This window comes from Furipterus horrens, unplaced genomic scaffold (assembly GCF_987537825.1).
Source record: "Furipterus horrens unplaced genomic scaffold, mFurHor1.1.pri manual_scaffold_6, whole genome shotgun sequence".
Lineage (NCBI taxonomy): Eukaryota > Metazoa > Chordata > Mammalia > Chiroptera > Furipteridae > Furipterus > Furipterus horrens.
This window is the reverse complement of record NW_028327176.1, coordinates 24,053,547-24,079,802: the sequence shown is the minus strand read 5'-3', so window position 1 is coordinate 24,079,802 and position 26,256 is coordinate 24,053,547. Positions and strand designations below refer to the sequence as shown.

At 33.8% G+C, this 26,256-nt stretch overlaps 1 protein-coding gene across 3 annotated transcripts in view; it reads left to right on the top strand.

Annotated features, from left to right (window-relative positions):
• The window catches only part of SOS1 (SOS Ras/Rac guanine nucleotide exchange factor 1), a 103,946-nt gene that overhangs the window by 43,529 nt on the left and 34,161 nt on the right, over positions 1-26,256 (top strand). For all 3 annotated transcript variants that reach the window (XM_090281184.1, XM_090281183.1, XM_090281182.1), the window contains exons 3-10: positions 2,259-2,390; positions 3,499-3,663; positions 5,428-5,637; positions 9,910-10,053; positions 11,774-11,884; positions 11,972-12,070; positions 20,654-20,781; positions 21,570-22,225. In XM_090281184.1, coding sequence (XP_090137310.1) covers positions 2,259-2,390; positions 3,499-3,663; positions 5,428-5,637; positions 9,910-10,053; positions 11,774-11,884; positions 11,972-12,070; positions 20,654-20,781; positions 21,570-22,225 — 1,645 coding nt within the window. The remainder of the gene's footprint in view (positions 1-2,258; positions 2,391-3,498; positions 3,664-5,427; positions 5,638-9,909; positions 10,054-11,773; positions 11,885-11,971; positions 12,071-20,653; positions 20,782-21,569; positions 22,226-26,256) is intronic.

Here is a 26,256-nt window from a genome sequence, read left to right as displayed (position 1 = left end):
ACTTTTATTTTGTTTTAAATTATAATTAAATCTGTCACTACAAGAGATAAAGTAATTCTTTCAACTTGGCCTTCCCACATTCGAGGCATTTTTTTCTTTTGTTTGCTTGTTTGTTTTTTGTTTTTTGAGAGAGGGGAAGGGAGGGAGAAAGGGAGAAAAACATCAATGTGTGGTTGCCTTTCATGCACCCCAACTGGGACCTGGCCTGCAACCCAGCCATGTGCCATGACTGGAAATTGAACCAGCGACCTTTAAGTTCATAGGCGAACACTCAATCCACTGAGTCATACCAGCCAGGACTGTCTTGTTTCACAGGCCAGCACTCAGTCCACTGAGCCACACAAGCTAGAGCTCAAAGCACCTTTTTTGGCCCTACCAGTCTTTTCCCATACATTCTGAACTTCGGCGTTATCTAAGTATATAATTGAATAATTTGATTCCAGTAATACATTGATAAATAAATGTGTTTTTCATCATTATTATTTATTCGTTCTTGTGTTCTCTTTTGTCATTTCTGATTTTGTTTCCCCTTCTTTCTTAAAACAATAGGTACATTTGGAATTAGGCAAATAAAATTGAGATGTTTTCTTTTTCTTTCACTCTACCCCTGCCAATGATTTGCCTCTGTAATTCCAACCAATGATTTTTTCCAAAGATATATTAGAATTGTCAGATTGTGTTCACCTTCTCTTCTACTGCTTTTTTTTTTTTTTACCATTATACACAAGTGCTTTTTTAGACTTTAGGTCATAAAATCACTTTAGTGAATTGCCCAGGTAACATTTTTTTCAATGAATAGAAAATACAGGTCATTGTATAATAAGGACAGGTTTTCAATGAAACTTTGTTCCAGTTTAGTGTGTGTGTGATGGGTAAAATGTCTTAAGAATTTATTATTTCTTATTATGAGTTGAGGTTAAAAAATAAAGTTAGCAAGCCACAGGGCCATATCATTATAAGTTTCATACATACCATGATTGTACCCATTCAGTTAACCACAAATTAAAACTATTAATGTGAAAACTTTAATTGAGAACCATGGTAAAGTTAATTCTAAATCTCTTGTCACTTTGGAATAGCAAGTCTATAATATGTTGACCTGAAGAAGGAAAAGAATTTTTGTTTTTGATGTTTCTTTCTACCCTTTCATCCCTTCCCTTTTTTTCTCCTTTTTCAAAAGCTATGCTCCCCCAGTACTTTGGGTTTTTATGTTGTCTTTATTATATGAGGGTATAGTATCCTGGCAAAAAGCTTTTCAATTAGGCATTTGGAAAAGTTTATAAACTTCATTTTTAACTACAATAATTTCTTTCATTAATTGGAATCAAAGTAATCACTTCTTATATTTGACATCTGATTTAGCCCTGAATACAGATACAGGTGGTGAGGAAGTTTATTAAATCTAAAAGGGGTAAACTATTCTTAATTTTTAAATTTATTCTTAACCTGTCCTAGGGTCAGCTTGTCCCCCTGCCCTGTTATCACATGGAAATATATTTCTTATTTTCCATTTTAATAACTGACAAAACTTTTTATTTAGATTTATAATCAGGAATGGTGCCTAATTTTACCTAGTAGTACTACTAAATACTAATTCAAAATCCGAGTTAAAATTATGTAATAGCGACCTCTACTGGTTTTAATTATGGTATCCTGAAAGGTGATTTTAAAAACTTTGAGAGGATGAGAGTACCTTCTGTTTGAAGTAAATTACTTTAGTTTATTAAAATAGGGAGATTCAGCTTTTCCATTAACATGAGTTCTTTCACTTTCCCTGGGAATTATAACTGAATAAGTGCTGGAAACTAAGATGAAGTATTTAAAAAATTAATGACACATGGAGGATTCAAACTCTAATGATGAACTATAGTGTATTAAAATTGCTGTTATCAATGCAAACCCTTGATTTCTATGATTTTAAAATAGTTTTGAAGTCAAGTACCTTTGCATGATGGATATTGAAAAGAATTCTTAGCCATGGCCAGGTAGCTTAGTTGGTTACAACGTCGTCCTGATAAGCCAAGGTTGTGGGTTCAGTCTCTGGTCAGGGCACATACAAGACACCAATGAATGCATAAAAATTAATGGGACAACACATCTCTCCCCACTCCCTTCTCCCCTTCCCTCCCTCTCTCTCTCTCTCTCCCTTCTGCCACATGTGAAAACACTTTTGGTATTCTTGGATTTTAAAAGCAAATTTAAGTAAAGAGCACTATTTGTATGTTTGTTGCTCAGTTGTTGTTTTCCTATTTTCCAAGGAACGTGTTCAAAAAAGTTTCCCTCATCCAATTGATAAGTGGGCAATAGCTGATGCCCAGTCGGCTATTGAAAAGAGGAAGCGAAGAAACCCTTTATCTCTCCCAGTAGAAAAAATTCATCCTTTATTAAAGGTAAAGTTGAAATACTGCCTTTTTGCCTTTTAAACGCAAAAAAAAAAAAAAAAAAAAAAAATCCATAGTTTTCAAACACCAAGAATAATATATTTTAGGGATAATAGAGTCAACTGAAAAGTAAAATTTTCTCATTTTAATTTTTTAAGGAATTCATGGCACGGGGAGGGATGATATGATAATATAAAAGTATAAGGCGGGCAACATATTTTAAAGTTGGGAGACATGATTTAAAGTAATTCCATACTGACAGTAATAGTTAAGCAAATTGAAAAAACTAAGAAACTTGTAATTGTGGATTTTGTTAATCTCAGAAGTTAGTAGAACCTCAAAGAGAATTTATAAAATTCCTTTCTTGTTGGTTAGACTTGAATGCCCCTATAAATCCTTCAGGTATCATAAGCTGCATAGGGACTTCAGTAAGACTGCCACAGGGCTAAGTGTCGTCTTTGAACACAAGTTCCCTAAAGATCACTTAAATTATCCAGTCCTACTTGTCATGTAAATCAGTCAGTCAGAGGCATCTCACCACAACTAACAGAGTAACTGCTGGAAACTCTAATAATGCTATTTCTATTTTATTTAGCGCAGTGAACAAACTATTGATTAACTCTCACATCAAAAATATAGGTATTAGGAGAAATAAAGCCTAATGCTTGCATGCATTACCTAAGTATTATTACTCAACTAAGTTTTATCGTTATCCCAGTTTGAAGAGGAGATAAATGAGGCAGAAAGTGATTAAGGAACTTTTAGTCCAACTTCACAGGGCTCTATCTAACTGGTAGTGTACGTATTCTGAATTAGGTGACAATGAGCTTGTTCTTTTTTCCCCAAATTCAGTCTTTCCTTCCTTGATTAAGGATTATCTTTTTGGTAATCCTTACTTCTTAAGCATTTTACATGATGATAGGTAATTTTACCTTACCTTTTCTTAGTTAACATTTTAAAATAGTAATTAATATATTTTTATAGATGAGCCACTTAAAATTAGATGCTGTTGATAACCGTAGACCTCAGTAAAAGTTAAGCTATGTGCATGTTTTTTTAATCAGTGTCAAATTTATAGTATATGATTTTTAAATATGCTTTTCTTCTCATTTTTCAGGAGGTCCTAGGTTATAAAATTGATCACCAGGTTTCTGTTTACATAGTAGCAGTATTAGAATACATTTCTGCAGACATTTTAAAGCTGGTGGGTAATTATGTACGGAATATACGGCATTATGAAATTACAAAACAAGATATTAAAGTAGCAATGTGTGCTGATAAGGTAGGATACTCATCTCCTATATGTTTTGTTCTTAAATATTTATGTGACTTACTGAATGCTAACATATTATTCAAACAGAATAAAATTTGTCATCTTTCACTAGGCTATATTTATAGTAATCTAATAGCAAGTACACACTCAAGATATCACTATGAAAATAGAGTATTTTATATAATATTAAAAGGTGTTTAAACATGTCATGCAGTTTTTCTATGTTGCTTCAAGTAGGGTTAATAACAGTAATAATCTCTTATTAGTGATATCTTAAATTTTTATTTGGATTAGATTACAGCGGTGCCTAACCTTTCTCGCACCAGTGACTGGTTTCGTGGGACCGTGGAAGACAATTTTACCACAGATTGGGAAGAGGGGCAGGAGGTGGAGCTCAGGCACTAAAAATGCTGTGCTCACTTGCCTTCTGCTGTGCTGTTTGGCTCCTAACAGGCTGTGGACCTGACCAGGAGCAGTCCGTGGCCCAGGGGTTGGGGACCCCTGGATTAGAAATGTTAGAATGTTATGGATTTACTTGAAAGCAATATTTGAAAATATTTTTTAAAAAAACCTAAATCCTTGAGTTTTATTTTAATACCTATGATTTTATTCTGATAATATTTAAAACAGACATTTTTGAAAGTTAAGCATATATGTGACTCGTCTCCTTTGGTTCTTAAGATACCGCTCTACAGTAGCTCTTAACTACATTTCATAAAAGAGAAACTGAAGTGCAAGAGAAATAAAGAAATTGGTTCAGAATATTCCAAGAAGTTTCAAAGCCTAGACTTGAACTCCAGATCTATCCGAGTCTAAAGTTCTTAGTCATTGCACTATACTGCTTCAGTATTTTCATTTTATAAAAAGGACTTTGTAGAAGAGAAAATATTTAATGAACCATTCCATTTTTTCTCACTATACTGTTTTTTATTTGGAACATTCTTTCTGATTACTAAATCCATTTAATTATGTTTTACTGATTGTTTTTTTAGAATGTGAATGTGTAGAGTAAAAATCACCTGACCTGATGAAGGTTTTCAAATGTTTTTATATTTTTATATGAAGAAGTATTTGTTTTTTAAAGTAATTATTTTTCAATGAACATAAAATATTTGATACTTTTAGATGACTCCTATAAGTTTTTGAGTATATGCTATGTGTTTACAGAAGGAGGAGATGCAAGAGAGGTATATAGCAAGGTTTCAGAGTTGATGAAGGGGTACTTATATTTGTGAAACAAGCAGAAAGCAATACAAGATAAAATACTATTTTATTGTGTTATGGGAATAATGATGTAGAAATTCACAGAAGGGGAAAGATGAGATCCAGGAAGAGAAATAATGATAGGCTTCTTAGTAAAAACAGGCCTTGTTTTGATCAATATCCAACAAATGTAGGCATAGAAAGCTAGAATTATTTAAATATGAATTGATGAGGCCCTGGAATGAAGTGGTGATTGCAAGGGTATGAAACGAGAGAACTTAGAGGGAAATCCAAGACAGGATTTGGAAGCAAATTAAAAGTCGTAGGTTAACAAGAGAGACAGAGAGACAGATAAACAATAATATTGATAGAGAACATGGAGGAGTCAGTCTGTGATACCAGATGTTAAATTGTTTTAGAGAAGCTGTGATGGGAATATACCCAAGAAGAAAGAATTGTGTTTGCTTTTTGTCATTCAAGAACCATCTTCAAAGAAAAAATTAGGGTCCTTAACTTCAAATTTCACTATAGATTCATATTTTATTATGTTTTTTAAACATCTCTATGTAGGTATTAATGGATATGTTTCATCAAGATGTGGAAGATATAAATATATTATCTTTAACTGATGAAGAGCCTTCCACCTCAGGAGAGCAAACTTATTATGATTTGGTAAAAGCATTTATGGCAGAAATTCGACAATATATAAGGGAATTAAATTTAATTATAAAAGTTTTTAGAGAACCCTTTGTCTCCAACTCAAAATTGTTTTCAGCTAACGTAAGTATCATTGTGTATACGTATATCATTGCATGTGTTGTTAATTTTACATGACCAATGAAATTTGAACTTGTGTAGTTCATGACTGCTAATTTGTCAGTGTTTTTAAGTTGTGGGATTTAATTCAGAATGACTATGATCACAAATAAAGTTGCTACAACCATGTCAATAAATTAAATATCAGAAATTAAAAGACAAAATCTAAACTAAACTGATTATATAAGTGCAAATGAATTCACAGAATCTTCCATGTACAGTACCCCTAGGAATAAAACCTCTTATTTAAGCAGATTTTGTTTGTTTGTTTAATTTAACTCATTTGAGTCATTTCAACCAGCACTTCATCAGTGCTGCCTGTATTGTTAGGCATGATACTTAGTGGTGGGAATTCAAAGATGAATAAGAAAAAAATGTCTCCCCTTAAGTTTAATCTGGTCGAGAGAGATGTAAACTTAAAATTAAATTGTAATACAATGTAGTAATTACCATAATAGAAGTATGAAACTAGTATTTTGGGGAGCACAAAGGAGGGAGCCACTAGCATTAAAAATTACAGAAAGGGTTACAGTAGTAATCAAACCAATCTAATAGGGTCATAGGGAATGCTGAGTGAGAATAGTTGAGATTGTCTATATAGTTGCATTCTAGTAATTCCTAGAACTGTAGCCACATTGCCATCGGTGACTAATGGAGAAGTAGGGCTCACTACAGATGCTGAGACTGGGGCTCAGGTTATGGCAATGAGTTAACATTAAAAAACAAAGGAGTAGATTATGAGTTATACAAATCTATAAATATATAGTACAAACCACTGAATTGTTTAAATGGATGAATTGCATGTTTATTACATTTTAATAAAGTTGTTTTAAAAAGAAAGGAGTTAAGGATAGGCAAAGATTTCTTAGGACACAAAAATCAAGAACTATAAAATTAAATATTAATGAATTTTGGACTTGATTAAAATGAAAAACTTTTGTCTTCAAAAGACATTGTCTAAAAGTAAAAAGGTAAGCCACAGATTGGAAGAACCTATTTGAAATATATATATCTAACAAAGAACTTGTATCTAGAATATATAAAAACTTTTACAATTCAATAATTTACAAAAGAGCCTAATATTTTTAAGTGGGCAAAAAATTGTGCATTTTATAAAAGAAGATATACTAATGACCAAAAAGGACATCAAAAGATGCTCAGCCTCCGTAGTTATAAGGAAATGCAAATTAAGACCATAATGAGATACAACTATACACTCATTAGAGAGGCGAAAGTTAAAAAGCTGACAGTGCCAAATGTTGGAAAGAATGTGGAACAACCACTTGTGGGAATATAAAATTCCTACAGTGCTTGTGAGAATGTAATCCAGTGTAAATACTGAGGAAAAGAGTTTGGCAGTTTTTATCACATTAAATATAAACTAGCCACACTACCTAGAAATTCTACTCCTACATTTTTACCCAGAAGAGATGAAAACATGTCCATACAAAACCTGTTCATGAATATTTATAGCAGCTTATTTGTAATAACTCAAGTATCCATCAGCAGATAAATGGATATACAAATCATGATATGTCCGATGGAATACTACTCAGCATTAAAAAGGATGTTGTTACACATGCAACAATATGGATACATCTCAAAACCAAGTGCAAAAAATACTAGACACAAAAGACTACTTAAGATCCTACTTGTTTGACATTCTAGAAAAGACAGTTCTAGTCTATAAGTGACAGAAAGAAGATCACTGGTTTCCTGGGGAAGCAGTGGTGATGAAAAGGGATGGGGCACAAAGAAATTTCTTGATTATGGTCATAGTTTAAGTGAGTAACATAAAATCTCATCAAAAAGTACATTTAAAGTAAGTGTTTTCTTACTGGATCATGTCCCAAAGCTGATTTGAAAAAAAGGTGTAGTCACTGATAAAGATAGTAAAATTAAAAATTGTAATTGTATAAATGCAAATTAGTACTTGTTTTTCAGTATCTATTCATTTTCCTAAAAATTATGATTGACAATATTCAGTTCTATAAGGGTTTGGCAAACTGTAACTCCCATATACTATATACTATTAACAGGGGGGTAAACCGCTGGACTCTTTTAAAGAAAATATCCATAGATATTTTAAATAAAAATCTTATAACAAAAGTCTTTATCCAGGAATCTAACCTACCGAAAATCTAGTGGAAGTTACAAAGTGCTGTATTGATTATTCTTGTATGCATATCTATCTGTAATAAAAAATAAAATAATGGGAGAATAGAAAGGATAAATGAAGCAAAGGGGTACCACATGGATTCGTACAGCTTCTTGTCATTACTGATAGAACAAGAGCATGGCGTGCCTTGAGAAAGCTCAAGTTAGAGAAGGGCTTGGGCAGATAGGAAACTCACATAAAGCACTTTGCTGCATACCAAAGTACGATGGTTGTCCTGATGAAAAGCACTGCATGATTGAGTTGAAAACTGAACTAGCTGCCTGTTTCATGAAACACTACGTTTCCCTGAAAGAGTACCTGACTAACTATGGTTATTCAGATGCATATCTGGCAGACATTTTTCAAAAATTAATGAATTCAGGGGGAAGATGAATGAAGTGTACCTGTTACTTCAAGGAAAATAACTGGCAGTATTTGCTGACAGTGATTAAATTTGAATTTTCAAGCAAAGTTAGAGTTTTGGAAAATTTGTAGCCACTCCCATGATCTGTGATCATACTAATGGATTTGGTCTTTTAATATTGTATATAGTGAAAACGTGTTAAATGTGATCACATTTGGAAGATCTATAGAACTCAATATTTTCCAAGTTACCAAATTTATAATGCTACAAAATCATACATGGGTGAAAGATCCATTCAGACATTCAAAGATCAAAATAGGCCAATGGATTTTTTTTAATCCTCTCCTGAGGATATGTTTATTGCTTTAAGACAGAGAGAGACAGAGACAGGGACAGAGAGAGAGACATCATTCCGTTGCCTCCTGTACCCGCCCCAACCAGGGTTTGAACCTGCAACCTAGGTGTGTGCCCTGACTGGGAATCAAACCAGCAGTCTTTTGGTGTATAAGACATCGCTCCAACCAACTGAACCACCCAGCCAGGGCAGGCCAATGGATTTTGATCTAACAGTACAGAACTGATATGGTTTCAGATTCCACATTGCAACTAACCTTTAAGAAACTACTATTGAATTTTCAGGTAATATCATAGAAGAATATTTATTCCATTGATATGAAATGTCCAGATTAGTGGTTCCCAGGGATGGGAGGAAGAAAAGAATAGAGAGTGCTGCTAATGGACACATGCTTTCTTTTCGGGGTGATGAAGATGTTCTGGAATTTGATAGTGGTGATGATTGAACAGCTCTGTGAATATATGAAGACCAATGAAGTACCCTTTAAAAGGGTGAAATTTATGATATATGACTTACATCTTAATAAAGAAACTATACAGAAAAGGAAAAGGAGATCCATAATTATTTGAATGGACTATTAAACTAATCCTTTTGCCCTGGCTGGTGTGGCTTAGTGAATTGCGCACTGGCCTATGAACAACAGGTTGATGGTTCAATTCCCCATCAGGGCACATGCCTTTATTGCAAGCCAGGTTCCTGGTTGCGGGTGTGCAATAGGCAACCAAACATTGATGTTTCTCTCCCTCTCTCCCTCCCTTCCCCTCTCTCTAAAAATAAATCAATAAAATCTTTAAAATAATCCTTTTTCTCCCCACTACGTATCTGTATAAAGCTAGATTTTCTCCACATGCTTTGACCAAAACAATGTACCACAACAGATTGAATGTGGAAATATATATGAAAATCCAGTTATTGTCTATTAAGCTAGATGTTATAGATTTGCAAAAACATAAAACAGTGCCATTCTTCTCACTACATTTTTGGTTTGTTTCAAAAAAATACAGCTACTTTTCATAAAAATGATAGTTATTTTTAAATAAACATTTTATTTTTATTTTAATGTCTAATATAGTAAACATTAATAGATATAATTATAAACAAAGTCTTCAATAATTTTTAAGAGTGTCAATAAGTCCTGAGACCAAAAAGTTTGAGAACCACTGACCTAGAGAAAAGTATTTGCAAATTGTATGTTATTGCAAAGGAATTTTTTCATTGTCTTTTACTTAAATTTCTGAGTTGTTAAAGTTTCACTGTATCTGCCATGTTAAATTTTGCGATTATAAAACAACTTATTGGCTCAAAACTTGTTTTTTATTATACAGCTTAACTGAATTAGTGTGTTTTTCTTCCCAACAGGATGTAGAAAATATATTTAGCCGTATAGCAGATATACATGAACTTAGTGTAAAATTACTGGGCCACATAGAAGATACTGTAGAAATGACAGATGAAGGCAGTCCCCATCCACTAGTAGGAAGCTGCTTTGAAGACTTAGCAGAGGTGAGTACTTTAATTACACACCAGAACAAATCTGCACGAAAGCCCTGCTTCACATTAAAATTGGAATCTTAATTCGTATTTCCAGCTGCAGTCATAGTGTTAACTGCTGCCTACTCTGTTTTAGTGCCCCTCCAGATGGTCATTTTTAACATTTGTTTCTCTTATGAAACCCAGGAAAAGTAGTCTCGTCCATTATAAAAAAGCAGATCCCATAGAAAGGAGGCATTTACAGCTGACATTCAATTGTCTGTCTTAACATAGCAAGGCTCAGAAAAGTCGGTGAATGCCCTATCAGTGAAGAGGCCATAGAACTTGGGTATGAGGTCAAACTATTTGTGTTTCAGTCTAAACTCTGCTATTTATTAGTTTTATGTGACCATTGGCAATTTATTTCATATCTCTAAACCTCCATATCTATATTTGTAAAAGATATTGGGAATTAAAAATACAAGCAATGCAATAAAAAGGATAATAATAGGATTCTGGATTTTTGTGACAAATAAAATAACCCACCTGAAATATTTAGCTAATCATCTTCACTACGTAAGCTACTCAATATATGATAAACACATATTATTTAGAAGAAGAAGGGTGAAATGAATGGGAAAATGAAGTCCAGGGCCTAGATGATTCAGATATGGGGTTAGAAAAATGGTTGCTTCTCTCCTTGGATAGTTCAAATGGGGAAATATGTGCATTAGTCCTAATTCGTTAAAGAAAGTTTTCGTTGGAAAGACGACTGAAAGAATTGAAATTAGGAAATGAACTAGGAGCCTGCTCTAGAATTCAGGGTGGCTTGGAACTTCATGTGCCATATTGTGTCTCACAAAGAACAGAACTAAGGCCTTCTCATTTCTGATCTTCTGTTATTCAATGTTTCCTTTAAAAAATAATTCGAGAAACAACATGAAGGGTAGTTAATGCATTTGTTCGTGTCATTCCCTTTTACTTCATCCTGCTGCATGCCTTCACTAGATGTCCCCTTCCTCTTTCTAGAATTACCCTTCGAAAGGAGCTCTTGTTAGAATCTAAGAGCACCATTTTTGTAATTATTTTTTTAACCTGGAATATGGCATAGAATGTAAAAGAGTAGAGATTTGATCTCCTGGTAAAACCTAGACACCCTCCCTCTTCTTCCTCAGGAATCATCAAAACCAGCTGATTCTAATCTTTTAGACATAACCATTACAGTTGTTCAGTTTATTAATGATTGATGACCTACAAATGTTGTGTTTTATGAATTTTAGATGATATAAACTATTAACCTCTGGCTTACAGAATTTGAAAGTAAAAGTCTACCACTAAGAAATGACCATGATAAAATAAATTTCAAAATGTTTATACTTTATCTAGTTGTAGATATCTATATTTTTTGATGTTCAGGCTAAACTTGTTTTCCAGAACCCAAAGTCTCCCTGTTCTTGTGCCCATGTTTATTGATAATAATCTATACTAGAATCCTTTGATGAAGTGTAATAACATGTAAGGATCCCATTACTCATCAGAATAAACTGATTTACTCTTTTACTTGAAAATATTAGATATATTCTATTAAAATTATAATTCATGGCCATGTAATTTTGTTTAGAGGCTTTAAAGGAAATATATAATTGTGCTGGTATGGATGTGCCCATAATTTAATCTTTCTATGCTTATGGTTTTTCTTCTGTTCTGCCTTGGAGAAAGATTATTTATATTTTACCTTCTTTTATTTCCTAAGGAACTGGCATTTGATCCATATGAATCATATGCTCGAGATATTTTGCGACCTGGTTTTCATGATCATTTCCTTAGTCAGTTATCAAAGCCTGGAGCAGCACTTTATTTGCAGGTATAGTAATTTTTAACTCAAAGATATATGATATCTGAAAAATAAAAAATAAAAAATAAAAAATAATTAAATCATTTTGTTTTCTAGTCAATAGGCGAAGGTTTCAAAGAAGCGGTTCAATATGTTTTACCCAGGCTGCTTCTAGCCCCAGTTTACCACTGTCTACATTACTTTGAACTTTTAAAGGTAAGAAAAACATCCAAGTGTGATGGTGCTTTTTACCAACTTGTTTGTGAATTATGTGAGCATCCATGGACATTAGCCCGTATCTTATTTTCTTTTTCTAGTTAAGAAGCAAATGTAAATGAATCTGCAAGAGTGGCTTATTTTTTCCAGTTTTAATAGTGAATTTTAAAGCAATGGTCAGATATTTTCAGATTTATTTTTATCTTGTGTCCTTACATTTTGTTTACATGGTCTATTATTTGGAAACAATCTTGTATTTATGCATCCAAGTCTCCATTTTGGGACCTCAGCAGATTCAGGGACTTAGATAATATGGGGATAAGGCCAAATACGGAATATTTATTACCTAATTTTCATAGCTCAAGTTTACAACTATCTCTATAAAACTGTTTATCATGACTTTAAAAATAGTGAGCTATATATAACCCCAGTAAAAATTCATCATGTTATCACAGTTAAAAATACTCAATTTAAGAAGCACTGACCAAAGGGAAGGGCTATGTTCCTCCCCTTTTATTTTCTGTTATACACTAACATTAATTAAGAGATGGGGAACCTTACTCTATATAAATTATAACTCACTAGTGTAGCTTGAAGTTATTAACTTTTAAATATTTTATGTATCTAATGTCTCCTTTAGATTCTGGATAATATGTCCTCAAAACTATTTTTTACAAAAATTTTAAATAATGGATGAGATAATAAGTTATTCTGTTTGCCTTTTAATGAACTAGCCCCATAAAGACAACAAAATAAGACATGCATTAATACTATTATTATTTCTTTAGCTTTTAAAAGAATGTTTTATTAAAGAAAAATTCTATTTAATATAATTTTGTTATGGGGAATGTATTACTAGAAATCATGTTTGTAGTTTGCAGGAGTACATGATGAAATGGGCTCCCTATAAATGAATTATTGAATAAATAGAATGCCTCCGAATTTAGTAAACTAGAAGAACTCTCATCCCTACATTCTCCTTCTATTTCCTCAGGTCTCTCTACATTGTAGTAAGGGAGTTAAAGGATTTAATCACCAGGCAGAATTACAGAGCTCTTAGCTCTTTGTTCTAGACTTCAAATAAATACCATTTAAGGTCTTTGGTAGTATGGGATGATTATTTCAAGAGAATAATCAGGAGGAAGCACTTTGTATGTAAAATCATTCTTTACCAACAATTCATTGCAGCAAACAATAGTCATAATGGGATATTTGCAAACAAGTTTGTTATATAGAATCTTTCTTCATAGGGATATTGCTAATAATGGGATGTTTACCTAGGAATGTAATGAAATTCTAAAGGATTAAAATCCATATGAAACCTCACAACATTCATTAATTATAAATAAGAAAAAAACCCTTAATGAAGTTTCAGAAAGCTGTAAAACCTAATCATCTTAATAATATAAATTAATTATTTATTCCCCCAAGTACAATCAATTAAAAATTTTAAATTGTTAGTTATCGCAACAGTTTTTATTTTATAAGTGCATCATTCAGCAATTTAAAAGATTTCTATTGGTTTTAGCATGGATATCTCTAGTTCATATCACTGCCTAGATTTTTGTGAACTAAACTTGAAAAATAGTCCTTCACTTTTTCCCCCTTAACATTACAAATATTACCAAAAAATGTAACCCAAATGCTATAGTATGGAATTGTGGGAAAGGATTACAGATAAAAACTAGGAACTGCATGGGGCAGTGAGTGGAAAACTTAGGATCAAGAATTGAGAAATGGTAAAAGCAGATTTTTTTCACTCCAAATTAACCTCTTTTTTTTCAGTGCTACATAAACAAACCAGAAAAGACAAATATGAATTGTGCTATCTTATTCACTTTAAACACCCACTCATGGCCTTTACATAGTGAGCCAAAAACTCTTTGTGAAGAAATATGCTCTGCAGTCCCCTTTTACAAATATCTTGTATGCATTTGTTAATGGCTTTGGTTTCCTGCATTTCCCCTTTGGAAGCTAGACAGTATCAAACATCTTCTACTCTAGATCATTTTTTCTCTCCTTTTTTTTTTTTTTAATGCTCTGCATGCATCTGGTTTTATTGCTATATGCATATGCTTAAGACCATTATTTATACTGCCCGTTAGCTGATGTTTAATACCAGCAATAAGAGATTTAGAAAACATAACTTCTGAGTCTCATAAAAATAAGCCCACCAGAGGTTTGTCTCACTTTTGTTCCCTTGAACTAGCTTTCTAAATTGAGAAATTGTCCAGAAATGACGAGCTCAAAGCAGTGAGCTAAATGATATTGTATCTGACCACAGATGTTTAATATCTAAAATTAAACATAGAATAGTGTAATTTAGGAGCCATTATAAATAAACAGCTGACTATTGTACTACTCTAATTTTACATTTTAAATCAGCTAAACTGCTGTGAGGGGCATTTATAGTTTTTGGTAATTTTCTCTCTGATAAGAACAGAAATGTTTTTTTGTTGTTGTTGTTGTTTTTTAATATGCTTTATTGATTATGCTGTTACAGTTGCCCCGATTTCTTTTCCCTCTGTTTCCTTCCACCCAGTGATCCCCACTCCCTCCAGTTGTCCGCCTCCCCCTTAGTCCATGCCCATTGGTTGTGCATATAGTTCCTCTCAACATCTTCCTATGTACTCCACTTCCTCCTACTATGCTTCCTAATTCCTGCACCATCTCCCTCCCTTTCCCCCCTTCCCCCTCCCTGCTGACCTCCCCCCATAATGTCCCCCACACCTATAATTCTTTTCCCACTCTCCATGCCTACTTAGTTTGCCTTTGTTTCGGTTCCCTGGCTTCTGTTGTTGGTTGTTGTGATACAGTTTTCATTTTAATGTTCATAGTTTTGATCCTTTCTCCTAAATAAGTCCCTTTAACATCTCATATAACAGTGGTTTGGATCTGATGAACTCCTTCAGTTTTACCTTGTCTGGGAAGCGCTTTATCTGCTCTTCTATTCTGAATGACAGCTTTGCTGGATAGAGTATTTGTGGCTGTAGGTTTTTTATTTTCATATTTTGAATATTTCTTGCCAGTCCCTTCTTGCCTGCAGAGTCTCCTTTGAGAAATCAGCTGAGAGTCTTATTGGGATGCCTTTGTATGTAATTCTCTTCTCTCTTGCTGCTTTTAAGATTCTCTTTAGCCTTAATTTTTGACATTTTGATTATACAACCCCCTCCCTTGTGACAGATGTCAGTCTGTTCTCTATGAGTCTGTTTCTATTTTATGAGTTTGCTTTGTTCATTAGGTTCCACATATGAGTGAAATCGTATGGTACTTGTCTTTCTCTGACTGGTTTATTTCACTTAGCATAATGCTCTCTAGGTCCATGCTGTTGCAAAGAGTAAGATTGTGTGTTAATGTCACAGCTTTTTTATCCACTCATTTACTGATGGGCACTTGGGCTGCTTCCAAATCTTGGCTATTTTAAATAATGCTGCAGTGAACATAGGGGTGCATATATTCTTTTCAAATTTGTGTTTCAGTCTTCTTCAGAAATATTCCCAGAAGTGGAATCACTGGGTCATAAGGCAGTTCTATTTTTAATTTTTTGAGATATCTCCATACACCTTCCATAGTGGCTGTACCAGTCTGCATTCCTACCAACAGTGCACAAGGGTTCCCTTTTTTTCATGTCCTCACCAACACTTGCTATTAATTTATTGATGATAGCAATTTTGACACATGTGAGGTGATATCTCATTGTGGTTTTAATTTGCATACCTATTATGACTAGTGATGTTAGGTATCTTTTTGTATGTCTATTGGCCATCCATATGTCCTCTTTGGAGAAAAGTCTATTCAGGTCCTTTGCCCATTTTTTAATTGGATTGTTTGCTTTTTTGGTGTTGAATTGTATAAATTCTTTATAATTTTTGAATACCAACCCCTTATCAGATATATCATTGGCAAATATGTTCTCCCATTCAGTAGGTTGTCTTTTTGTTTGTTTGTTTTTGATTTCCTTTGCTGTGAAAAAGACTTTTTAGTTTGCTATAGTCCCATTTGTTTATTCTTTTGTTTCCCTTGCCTGAGGAGATTTATCAGGAACAAATATTTCTGGGAGAAAGGTCCAAGATCTCACTGCCTATGTTTTCTTCTAGGATTTTTATGGTTTTGAGGCTTACATTTAAGTCTTTAACCCATTTTGAGTTTATTCTTGTGTATAAGTTAAGAATATGGTCTAATTTGATTTTTTTGCATGTACCTGTCCAATTTTCCAACACTATTGAATAAACTGTCTTTACCCCATTGTATGTTCCTCACTCCTTTGTCAAATTTTAATTCACCATGAAGGTGTGGGTTTATTTCTGGGCTCTTAATTCTTGTTCCACTGATCTATCCAATATATGTCTGTTTTTATGCCAGTACCATCATGTTTTGAATACTGGAGCTTTGTATTGTAATTTGATGTTAGCATAATTCCTCCAACTTTGTTCTTCTTTCTCAGATTGCTGTGGTGTTCAGGGTCTTTTATGGTCTCATATGCATTTTTGCAATATTTTTCCTAGTTCTGTGAAATACACCATTGGAGTCTGGATAGTAATTGCATTGCTTTGGGTAGTAAGGACATTTTAATGATATTAATTCTTCCTATTCATGAACACATTATATGTGTCCACTTACATGTATCTTCGTCAATTCCTTTTTTTAGTGTCCTATAATTTTCCAAGTACAGGTCTTTTACATCCTTGTTTAAGTTTATTTCTAGGTTTTTTTTTTTTTTTTGTAAAAATTGTCAATGGGATTGTTTTCTTAGTTTTTCTTTCTGATAGTTCATTATTGGTGTATAAAAGTGGAACTAATTTCTGGTTACTTATTTTGTATACTGCTACTTTGCTAAATTCACTTATCAATCATAGTATTTTGGTAGTATCTTTAGGGTTCTCTATACACAGTATCATGTCATCTGTGAATAATGACAGTTTCTTTTCTCCCTTTCCAATTTGGATATCTTATTTCTTCTTGTCTGATTGCTGTGGCTAGGACTTCCCAGTACTAAGTTGACTAAGCAGACATCTCTGTCTTGTTCCTGATCTTAAGGGAAATGCATTTAGTTTTTGCCCATTGAGTAAGATACTGGCGGTGGGTTTGTCATATATGGCCTTTATTATGTTGAGGTATGTTTCCTCTATTCCCACATTACTGAGAGTTTTTGTCATAAATAAATGCTGGGTTTAATCAAATGCTATTTCTTCATCCATTGATATGATCATGTGATTTTATCTTTCATTTTCTTATGTGATGTATCACATTTAATGATTTGCATCCCAGGAATAAATCCCACTTAATCATGGTGTATGATCTTTTTAATATATTGCTGAATCCGGTTTGCTAGTATTTTGTTGAGGATTTTAGCATCTATATTCATCAGGGATATTGGCCTATAATTTCCTTTCTTTGTAGTGTCTTTAGCTGGTTTTGCCATTAGGATATTGCTGGCCTTGTAAAATGAGCTTAAGAGTCTTCCGTACTGTTTAAAATTTTGGAGTAGTTTGAGAAGGATAGGTGTTAGTTCTTCTTTGAAAGTTTGGTAAATTTCACTGTGAATCCATCCAGACCAGGACTTTTGTTTTGGGGAGTTTTTTTTATTACTGCTTCAATTTCATTAGTTGTAATCTATTCAGATTCTCTGATTCTTCCTGATTCAGTTTTGGAAGATTGTATGTTTCTAGGAATTTATCCATTTAATCCAGATTGTCCAATTTGTTGTGACATATAGTTCTTAATATTTTCTTATACTTCTTTGTATTTCTTGGTGTCAGTTGTTACTTCTCTCTCATTTCTGCTTTTATTTGCTTGGGTCCTTCCTCTTTTTTTTGTGATAAGTCTGGATTAAAGTTTGTTAGTCTTGTTTATCTTTTCAAAGAACCAGCTCTTAGTTTCATTGACCTTTTATATTTTTTTAGACTCTTTTATTTATTTTTGCTCTGATATTTATTAATTCCTTTTTACTACTCACTTTGGGCTTTGCTATTCTTTCTCTAGTTCCCTTAAGTGTAAAGTAGATTGTTTAATTGAAAATTTTCTTGTTTCTTCAGGTAGACCTTCAATGCTATGAATTTTCCTCTTAGGACTACTTTTGCTGTGTTCCATAGATTTGGCGGGGGGGGGGGTTGTGTTCTCATTTTCATTTGTTTTAAGGTATCTTTTTATTTCTTCTTCATCTCATTGTTAACCCATTCATTCTTTGCTAAAATGTTATTTAGCGTACATGCTTTTGTGTATTTTTCTTTCTTTCTTTCTTTTTTTTTTCTTGTGGTTGATTTCTAGTTTTATACCATTATGGTCAGAGAAGATGCTTGATATGATTTCAGTCTTCTTAAATTTATTGAGACTTGTTTTGTGTCCTAACTTGTGGTCTCTCCCAGAAAATGTTTCATGTGCACTTAAAATGAATGTGTATTCTGCTGCTTTGAGGTGAAATACTCTGAAGATATCAATTAAATTCATCTTACCTAGTGTGTTATTTAAGGCTGCAGTTTTCTTATTGATTTCCTGTCTGGAAGATCTATTCATTGATGTCAATGGAGTGTTAACATCCCCTGCTATAACTGTGTTTCTGTTGAGATCGCTATATTCATCAAGATTTGCTCAATATACTTATGCACTCCTATGTTGGGTGCATAAATGTTTATATGGTTATATCCTCCTGTTGGATTGATCCCTATAACATTATGTAATGTCCTTCTTTGTCTCATTGTGGCCTTTCTTTTGAAGTATATTTTGTTTGATATAATTATTGCTACCCCAGCTTTTTAAAAATTGCCATTTGCATGAAATATCTTTTTCTATCCATTTACTTTTAGTCTGTGTATATCTTTTGTTCTGAGGTGTTAGTATCTTATGGACAGTATATATATGTCTTGTTTCCTATCCATTCTGCTACCCTATGCTTTTTGATTGGAACATTTAAGCTATTTACATTTAAAGTGATTATTAATAGGTACATATATATTGCCGTTTTATTTTTTATAACTATGTTCCTCTGTGTTTTATCTTTTCTATGATTAGTTATATTTATTTTCTTTCATTTGGGCCATGTTTCTTTGTCTCTTCATTTCGGCAACATCCCTGTGTTTGTTTCTGTGTATTAGGTAGAGCTACTATGTCTTCCAGGCTTGGTAGAATGGCCTAATGTAGTAGGTGTAGTAGGTGTCCTATAAGGTCCAGTGGCACAGCTTCCCCTATCACCCTAGCTGGATACTCAAGGTATGCCCACTGTGTGGGCTGTGTATACCCTCCTGTTATACAGTAGCTGAGCCTTGATTGCTATTGGCAAACCTAAGGTCAGCCACCATCTGCTTTCTGTCTGAGGTCACACAGCATAAGCTACAAAACAATTTGCAGGTGACTGCTATTTGTAGTTGGCTTGGAGACGCCCAGGCGAAGCAAAGCTGTGAATCAAGGCTGACTGCTGCTAGTGCTGGGCCTGGGACAACTAAGCCAGGGGTACAAAGGGCTCACTGAAATCAGATGCTGCTTTTTTGAGAGAATTTAGGAAAATCTGAAGCATGGACCAAGACAAGCCATTCGTATAGAAAAGCCACTGGCAACAGCTTGGGTGGGCCCAAAAGTTGGGAGGGGCAGGGCCTCACGCAATCACCAGGGTGGGGCAAACAGTGTGGGCCAGGTTGATGGAGTCTCAGATATGGTGCCTACCTGGTGGCTCAGTGGCTCTGTGGCTCTGTGTTGGGAGGTCTCAGAAAAGCAACAATGGCCTTTGCCAGCACTTCTGCCTGTGAGAAAGCTGCTCCCCAGCTCTCACCTTGATGCCAGACAATTCAGTTCCTCCCATCCTTGTAAGTTTCTGATGACTTTCAGTCTGCTAGCCCATGCTGGAGCTCAAAAGAAGTAAGTTTGAATAAGTCTGTGCACAGGGCCTTTAAGAGGAACTGCATGTATTCCAGAAGTTTCTCTCTTTCAGAGCCTCAATCCCTCCTGGTTTTTACAGCCAGACATTATGGAGCTTTATCTTCCTGGTGCTGGAGCCCTGGGTTGGGGACCTGGTATGGGGCTGGAACCCCTCACTCCTGTGATATCCCTCCCGATTTTTATCCACCACATGTGGGTGGGGGACCAGCCCGTTCTGCCTCTCCACCCCTCCCACCAGTCTCAGTGTGGTTTCTGCTTTAATTCTGTAGTCGTATGACTTCCATTCAGCTTGATTTCGGATGGTTCTGACTAATGGTTGTTCTACAGTTTAGTTATAATTTTGATGTGGTTGTGTGAGAAGGTGAGCCGTGTTTACCTACACCACCATCTTGACTAAAGTCCTAAATTATCCCTTCATTTCTTTTCAGTAATATGCATCTGAGAAACTGCACATTACTGCCTGTCACAAGGGTGTGACATTTTTTAACACTACTACTTTTTTCTTTTTTTTAATATGGAACACTCGGTTGCATGTTGATATGGATAGTACTATATAAAGAAGAAAAAAAAACTCAATATATTTTGACACATTTAAAATTTTTATTGTGGTAGAAAGAGTTGAATCAATGTTAGCTTTATCTTTAATAAAATGGGCTTATTATTTTTTGTCTAAAACAGTTCTATTGGTTCAGATTTGTCCTTTTGACTTTACAGCAATTAGAAGAAAAGAGTGAAGATCAAGAAGATAAAGAATGTTTGAAACAAGCAATAACAGCTTTGCTTAATGTTCAGAGTGGTATGGAAAAAATATGTTCTAAAAGTCTTGCAAAACGACGACTCAGGTGAATATTTTCACTTTTTTAATATCCTCTTTTTTACCTTAAATATCATTGTATAAATTCAGGGATCCCAGTTCCCTTCTCAAGTAAACAATGAAGAAAATAGTTTTAGTGACAGGCTTGGCCTTTCAGAGGAAGTGACATCAAAGCCAAGAGAATTTGTTATTGTTTGAAGAACCTTTCATATTGTGCGTTTTCCTTGCATACTCCCAGTCAAGACCTCCTGAGAGTCAGCTGGTAAGCTAAGGGAGAGAAGCTCAAGGAGAGACAGAACAAAATGTATTGGGTAGATTTAGTCAACATCGTTGTTCTGTCAAAGTATCCCTTATTTTAGGGGTTCTATAACTTGAGGCATTAATTCAGATAATATTGCTTCCAGTTTCCTAATAATAATCTGTGCATGTTTTTTAACTTTGGGTCTTGTCCACTGAGCATTTCTAAATAATTTCTTAAACCTCTTAAAATTACTTTTTTTCACTATATTGGGCTACTTTTTAATATTTGCTATTCTAAATATTTGTAGCCAAGGTAGAAATAATCATCTGTAGCTGAGTTTATAAGGTAGAATTTTCTCAATAGTCTTTGTTCTTTTTTGAGCACTAAAAATTGTGTCTACTGCATTGCTTCAGTTTTCAAAATTGTGCAGTTTTGTAACACTAATCTATTTGGAGGATTATTGAAAATCTTCTCAATGTAACTTTTTTAAATATACTTTTACATTGTCTTTTATTTACATGAATTCTAGGTTCTCTGCCATTTGTGTACTAATGATGTTTTTTCCTTTATCCCAGTGAATCTGCATGTCGGTTTTATAGTCAGCAAATGAAGGGAAAACAACTAGCAATCAAGAAAATGAATGAAATTCAGAAAAATATTGATGGTTGGGAGGGAAAAGACATTGGACAGTGTTGCAATGAGTTTATAATGGAAGGAACTCTTACACGTGTAGGAGCCAAACATGAGAGACACATATTTCTCTTTGATGGCTTAATGATTTGCTGTAAATCAAATCATGGGCAGCCAAGACTTCCTGGAGCTAGCAATGCAGAATATCGTCTTAAAGAAAAGTTTTTTATGAGAAAGGTACAAATTAATGACAAAGATGACACCAGTGAGTACAAGCATGCTTTTGAAATAATTTTAAAAGATGAAAATAGTGTTATATTTTCTGCCAAGTCAGCTGAGGAGAAAAACAATTGGATGGCAGCGTTGATATCTTTACAGTACCGGAGTACACTGGAAAGGATGCTTGATGTGACAATGCTACAGGAAGAGAAGGAGGAGCAAATGAGGCTCCCTAGTGCTGATATTTATAGATTTGCCGAGCCTGACTCTGACGAGAATATAATATTTGAAGAAAACATGCAGCCCAAGGCTGGAATTCCGATTATCAAAGCAGGAACTGTTATTAAACTCATAGAGAGGCTCACATACCATATGTATGCAGGTAAGAAATAAGAAGTTGGCTGTGACTTTTACTTCCTGCTTCAAGCTGATTTTCTTTGCTGCACTAGTCATTGTGCCTAAAATAGAAAGCAAACTAACACACACAGACCTCTGCATTATCAGAGTACATTTTTCTTTGACTAAAAAAATACTGCCGTTTATATTTCTTTGAAATTTTATACCTTTTCCTACAACATTACATATATTATTTTAAGTTTACAACCAGAGTTATAAATGAGAAAATGAAGTTACTTAGCTAAATTTACCCAGTTAGAAAGTGGCAGCAACAAGACTATAAAAGTAGTGATAAATCATCACCACTGGAGTCTTGAAACCCTTTTACACCTGTACTTCTTTTTTTCTTTCTTTCTACTATTGAGATTATAAAATCAGTAAAAATTTTAATATATATCCATCACCAAAATTATACTGGTAGCACAAATATACATAGCATTGCTTTTTCTTAATTTCCAGTCCTAAAACTTACTATATTTGGCAATTCCTGAAGTCTCCAAGTTTTCGGTATTTTTTGCTTTTTACAACTGATGTTACTGAAGAAAACAGTTTCACCTTAGCAGGGCAATTTTTAAAGCCAAACATATGCAAAACACCTAGGAATATTGCTATAGGCTGAATCTAATATAATGTTTGAGAAGGATAAGGAACACATATAATGATTCATTTTTAAATAATTTTATTTCTTCTAAAAAACTAACATGATAATTCAATGTTCTTCCACCATCAACTTCCCTATGTAGTGAGAGGTTTGATAATTGTAAAATACTGTAGAGCGTGGTATAGTAGAAAGTGCATTGAATTTGGATTTATACCCTCAGTCTATTATAATTTATTAAGGTCACAGATCCTTAGTTTTTCATCTCAAAAATCAGCTTCATAGCAGCTACCTTAGAATAATATTGTTGGAAAGAATAAATGAAATACTATATGTGAAAGCTTTTGTAAACATAAAGGCAAACTAATTTTCAGAGAATGTTTTAATTACAAAAACATATAAAACAAAATGTAATTCTTATAGCAAATACTATTCTTAAATAGTTGACTGTGAATGTTAACCTACATCTCCATACTTCTTGCTTTAAAAATATTCTTATCTCTAGGAGATGTGTGTTCCTGGGGAAATTTTTCTTCAGTTTTAAAGTCCTATAAATGGCTTCTCACTTCTCTGAAAGCTATACTGGTACCAGTTAAATTAAGCTTTTAAGGATATCCATTAATTCACTGTAATAAAGATGAATAGTATTTGATAATGTTAATCTGTTTAGTTTATTAAATGTCCAATCAAAACTACTTATATGGCCTGGAAACTGTCAGGGCCACCATGCAAAAATATAAAATTAAGTTAGAATATTTTTATCAATGACATTAAAGCACTTTGTAAATATAAATTTGTTTCATTATCTCCACCTGTCTCTGGGATGAATGAGGCAGGTTTTTTTTGTCTCTTAATTGGTATTTCTTTTGCTAACTAGCCTTTTCCATAGTAAAATTATAGTGTTTTCCATAGGTTAATTTTAAAAGCAGTTTGGGTTTTCTAAGCACATACCATTTGGGGCAACAGCAGACCCTCCATATCACCCTGCCCAGGCTCTGTAGCTTCAGCTTCACTGGAGAGGACACTCCAGCGTCATCACAAGATGTCGATTCAACACGGGAGGAGACAGATACCGTGTCACTCCCGAGTCGGACTGCACAGCCATTCTCGGCGGTGCAGATAGACTCTTAAGAAGCTACACCATCGTCTCTCGAGACGGACGGCTGCCGACGACGACGACGACCATTTGGTAGTAGTTGGTAGTAAATGAAATATGATGAATATACTGCAAAAAAAGACTAGTTTGGAATTCCAATTTTACTACTAATTTTTTACCTAGAAACTCTGTAGTTAGTGTATTCATTTTACTGACCAAGAATAAATCAAGGTAAAGGAAATTTAAATAAGCTGCCTAGGATTTTACAAAAAAAGAAATAGATTTTTCTATCATCTTTTTAACATATGAAACTTTTTGAGAGGAGGTAATTCATATGATGCACCTATTTAGTTGATCTTCATTAACTTCTCTTTAAGATCTGAAATATAACTACAAAAATGTTTTATTAAATTACCTAGAATTTGTGGTTGCAAAATTTATTTGCTACTTCTAAGCAATTTTTAAGGTTGTAAAAGTTCGAATTGCTCTTCTTACCACATCATCCTAATTTTTAAGTGTCTTAGAAGATTCACAGAATTTTTCCTTTCCTTTTTTTTAAGTATATTTTATTATGTTGTTACAGTAGTTCCAATTTTTTCCCCCTTTGCTCCCCTCTGCCCAGTACCCCCTTCCCTCCAGCAATCCCACCCTCCTTAGTTCATGTCCATGGGTCATACATATAAGTTAATATAAGCTTTCTTAACTGTCCATTTTATTTTAAAAAACATTTGTTTTTAGTACAATTAATTCTTTTCTTTAATAGCAGAACTTCTAAGACAGAAGTTTTACTATTTTTTTCCTGTAGAAAAATCTAAGTGACAAATGTTAAAGAAGACTTACTGGTGGTTACCATCACAAGTCAGTGGTATTTGAACTGGAAGACATTTTCAGATTCTAAAATTTGTAATGTCATTGTTTATGTAAAACTTGTCAATTGCTAATTATAAAAATTTTCTTTAAACTGATCGCTGAGTATTTCACAGAACTTTTGCTTATTAATGGTAAAAATTTTCTTTTAAGGTGCTGTATTTCACAGACCTAACTTATAATCATTAATAAGTAGTTGCAGAACTACAATTAAATATTTCTTTTCTGACGAACTGTGCCTATTTTTGAATGAGGACACTTCAAAACAAACAAAATTTGAACAAGCATAGCTGACAGGTTTTCTATAAACTTGGCAGTCTTCTCTCCTTAATGTACACACTAGCCAAGTCTGGACAGAGTACTTGTGCCGTGGTGTTTTATTATGGACTTTTGATAGTAGTTCTCATTTATATTAATTTTTAGCCTTTGAATAAAATAATATTTTAAGTGGTTATACTTCTAGGTAATATGAAATATTTAAATTTCTAGATTTACAGAACTTTGCAAAGTTAAGTATATTCAAATTTAAATGGACAAAATTGTCTCTTTTTTTTTTAAGTTAGTTTCTAAAATTTTTCATTCATTTCTGGAGGGACAGAATTCCAGTGTTGCTTTTAAAAGTGTGTGGCTATGTTTTTTGACATTTTTCTTTTCTTTTTTGAAGCTTCATTGAATATTTTAACTTACACCATAAATACTGACATATTACTGGTGTAACTAGCATCCTCAAGCAGCTTTTATGAGTTGTGGTTTACAGTACCCACAAATTAATATGATTAGTTGGGCTCTCTGTAAAGTATATTACGCAATGTAGTAGTGGCAATAGAATGTGCTTTTAAAAGACCATCTATAAACTTGTAAAACATGAAAGCATTTTTTTAAAGCAGTTATTCCTTTTCCATTTCAAATGGGCTCTTCAGTCCTCGCTACAATGATGTAACAAATCAAGTTACCATTTGTTTTAAGAACTATTGGTCTGCTCTTTTTCTTTATTTTGTGGGGGGTTGGTGTTGTTTAGTTGGTAGGTATTTATTGGAGAACATACAGTGCAAGTTGTGGCTTACATTGAAACAAAAGCTAAAATTTAACTTGTACTTTTTTATTGCATTATATAGAATTATAATAAAAGACATTGATTATAATACAATGAGATATTTTAATAACTAATAAGCACTACTTTCAGGTATTTTTTAGATCATAGGTTGGTCGCACATTGTCATAAAAAGCAGAAGAGCCCTGATCCATGTGGCTCAATTGGTTGAGCATCATCCCACAAAGTGAAAAGTCACTGGTTTGATTTCCATCAGGGTACTACCTGGGTTGCAGCCTGGTTCCCAGTTGGGGAGGCACATGGGAGAGTCAGCCAATCGATGTTTCTCTCACACACTGATGTTTCTCTCTCTTTCTCTCTCCCTTCCCCTTTCTCTAAAAATAAATAAGTGTAATCTTTAAGGGG